At 35.4% G+C, this 2538-nt stretch overlaps 1 protein-coding gene across 1 annotated transcript in view; it reads left to right on the top strand.

Annotated features, from left to right (window-relative positions):
* Window positions 1–2538, top strand: part of HELRODRAFT_171065 (hypothetical protein) — a gene marked incomplete at both ends in the record, with an annotated part of 9015 nt that overhangs the window by 3278 nt on the left and 3199 nt on the right. The window contains 2 exons of the mRNA XM_009016872.1: window positions 29–1498; window positions 2132–2289. Coding sequence (XP_009015120.1) covers window positions 29–1498; window positions 2132–2289 — 1628 coding nt within the window. The remainder of the gene's footprint in view (window positions 1–28; window positions 1499–2131; window positions 2290–2538) is intronic.

The following is a 2538-nucleotide window of genomic DNA, read 5'->3' as shown; positions in this document are numbered from 1 at the left end:
CAAATACAACACCAAAACCATCTTACAGACAATACAACTGCCAAAAATGAAACTATTAAAACGGATGATTCAGATACAGTCAACAACAACAACAACAACTACGTTAACAAAAGTATAGATATAAACAACAAAACAAACGTTTCGTTGAGCAACAACAGCAGCAGCAACAACAAAGATGAAAAGATTTCTCCTTCGACAAATCAAAATCAGTATAAAAAGTTGAAAGAAGAAAATGATGATGACGACGAAGAAGATGAAGAAGAAGAAGACGATGAAGATAAAGAGGAAGATGATGATGAAGATGATGATAGTGATAGTGATAACAACGTAGAAAATAGTGAAGACGACGACGACGATGATGATAAAAAGATTATGAATTGTGATAAAACCTCAAATGACAAAACTAAGCTAGTAAACAATTGCAGAACTGATGACGACGACAATGATGATAGTAAGGATGGTAATACTGATGATAATGGTGAGGAGGAGGAAGAAGAAGATGGAGATGATAGTACTGATGATGATGATGACGGTGATAATAAACCTCTCATCAGTCCAATCAGCGAAGGGAAGACTACACAGATCAATCGTGAAGATGGTAATTTCGCTTTGGAAGATGACAATGAAGATGAAGATGACGATGATGATGACGATGACGACGACGATGATGATGATAGCAACATAATTTCTAACATCATCACCACTGATGTCAAAGAAGAACTTTTAAATGCGGCTAGCGATAATAGAGAAGATGTAAACGAAAACATAGACCTCTTAGAAAACACTCAAACACTTACAACACCAATGACGTCACCGTCCAAAGACATAAAAATCACCAACGAAACAATTAACAATGACGCCAAAATCGACAACAACAGCACAAACAACTACAAAAACAACAACGACATAAAAATCAACACGCTGACGCGCCAATCAAATTCAAATTTGAAGTATGACGTCATCCCGGAAGATGAACAGTACGTAGTTAAACGCAAGGGGGCCTCGTACATTGGCGCTATTAAATTCATTGATTCTGACGATGACGATGGTAAAAACTGTGACGACGAGAATGGCAAAACGGAAGAAGATGACGACGATGATGATGTCAAAAGTTATAATGATGGAAAGATGAAACGTGAGAATGAGGAAAATGATAAACTGAAAGAAAATGATACAAAAAACTTGTCTGAAAATAAAATCATAAAGAAGGATGATCATGATGACGATGATGATAGTGATGATGGTGATGATGATGATGAGGTGAGAGAAGAAGATGAAGATGATAATGATGTCTGGCCTGAACCTCCAAGCAGATCTTTCTTATCATCCATCTCAACAACCCCAGTCTACGACTACGATGATGATGACCCCAAAAGTGAGGACTTGAATACTAAAACAGAGTCAACATTCAACACAACGGACATGCTGAACAAAATCAACGATATATTCAACAATACCAACAACAACAAAGACATTAACAATAATGACATCAACAATGGTAATTACACCAATGACAACAGTTTTATAACAGCAAAATCAAAATTTGAAAGGTATATTTACACGGCTTCAACAATTAAACCAGCAGCAGCAACAACAACAAAACTAGTGACATCAACAACAAAAACACTAATTGCTACAACAGCCCAAACAATAACAACATCAAAACCAGTGACACCAACTACAAAAACACTGATTGCTACAACAGCCCAAACAACAACAACAACAGCCAAACCAATAATAGCAACAAAACCAACAATAACCAATTTGTATAAATTGCCAACAACAACAACAGACAATAACAACGACCCTAACTTAACGTCAACAAACCAACAACAATCATTTCAACGAGCGCGAGAAGCATTTGAAAATTTATCAACAAATTCAAAACCAAATTTCAAAACATACACAACAACAACAACATCAGCAAAAATAACATCAATGACATCAACAGCAACGACAACAATTACAAATTCAACGAGAAAAATAACATCAACAGATAATATTACATCATCAACAACAACTATGACAACAACAACAACATCATCATCATTCCCACCGATCTCGCGGACGTCATACACAACAACCGCGCAATTTATGTTACGAAATGCACCAACAACAACACCAACAACAGCAGCAGTTAAACTACAGGCAACACCATATAAAAATGTTATAATAGAAAGATCGGGGGTTGATTTCAACAACAACATCAACAACAACAACAACGTGAATATAATTAAAACTAATAAAGTTCAAAAACCACTTGAAAATGAAGCTGGTGGACACCACCAAGTAAACGAAATAAACTTGAAAAACAACAACAACAACAACACTAATAACATTAACAATAATAGCAACAACAACCAAATAATGAAAGAAAATGAACTAAACAATATTTCTCATTTGATATCGCTGACAACTGCAAAACCGTTTTATTTAGTTAGCAATCCCAAGACAAAACAAATCAATATGAACGCAACAACGACAGCAACAACTACAACATCAACTAATTTGACATCAACAGACAATACAAATGCCAAT

The sequence above is a fragment of the Helobdella robusta genome (assembly GCF_000326865.2).
Source record: "Helobdella robusta unplaced genomic scaffold HELROscaffold_19, whole genome shotgun sequence".
Classification (NCBI taxonomy): Eukaryota; Metazoa; Annelida; class Clitellata; order Rhynchobdellida; family Glossiphoniidae; genus Helobdella; species Helobdella robusta.
The sequence above is the reverse complement of the archived record's forward strand: the minus strand, read 5'-3'. Positions and strand labels throughout refer to the sequence as shown.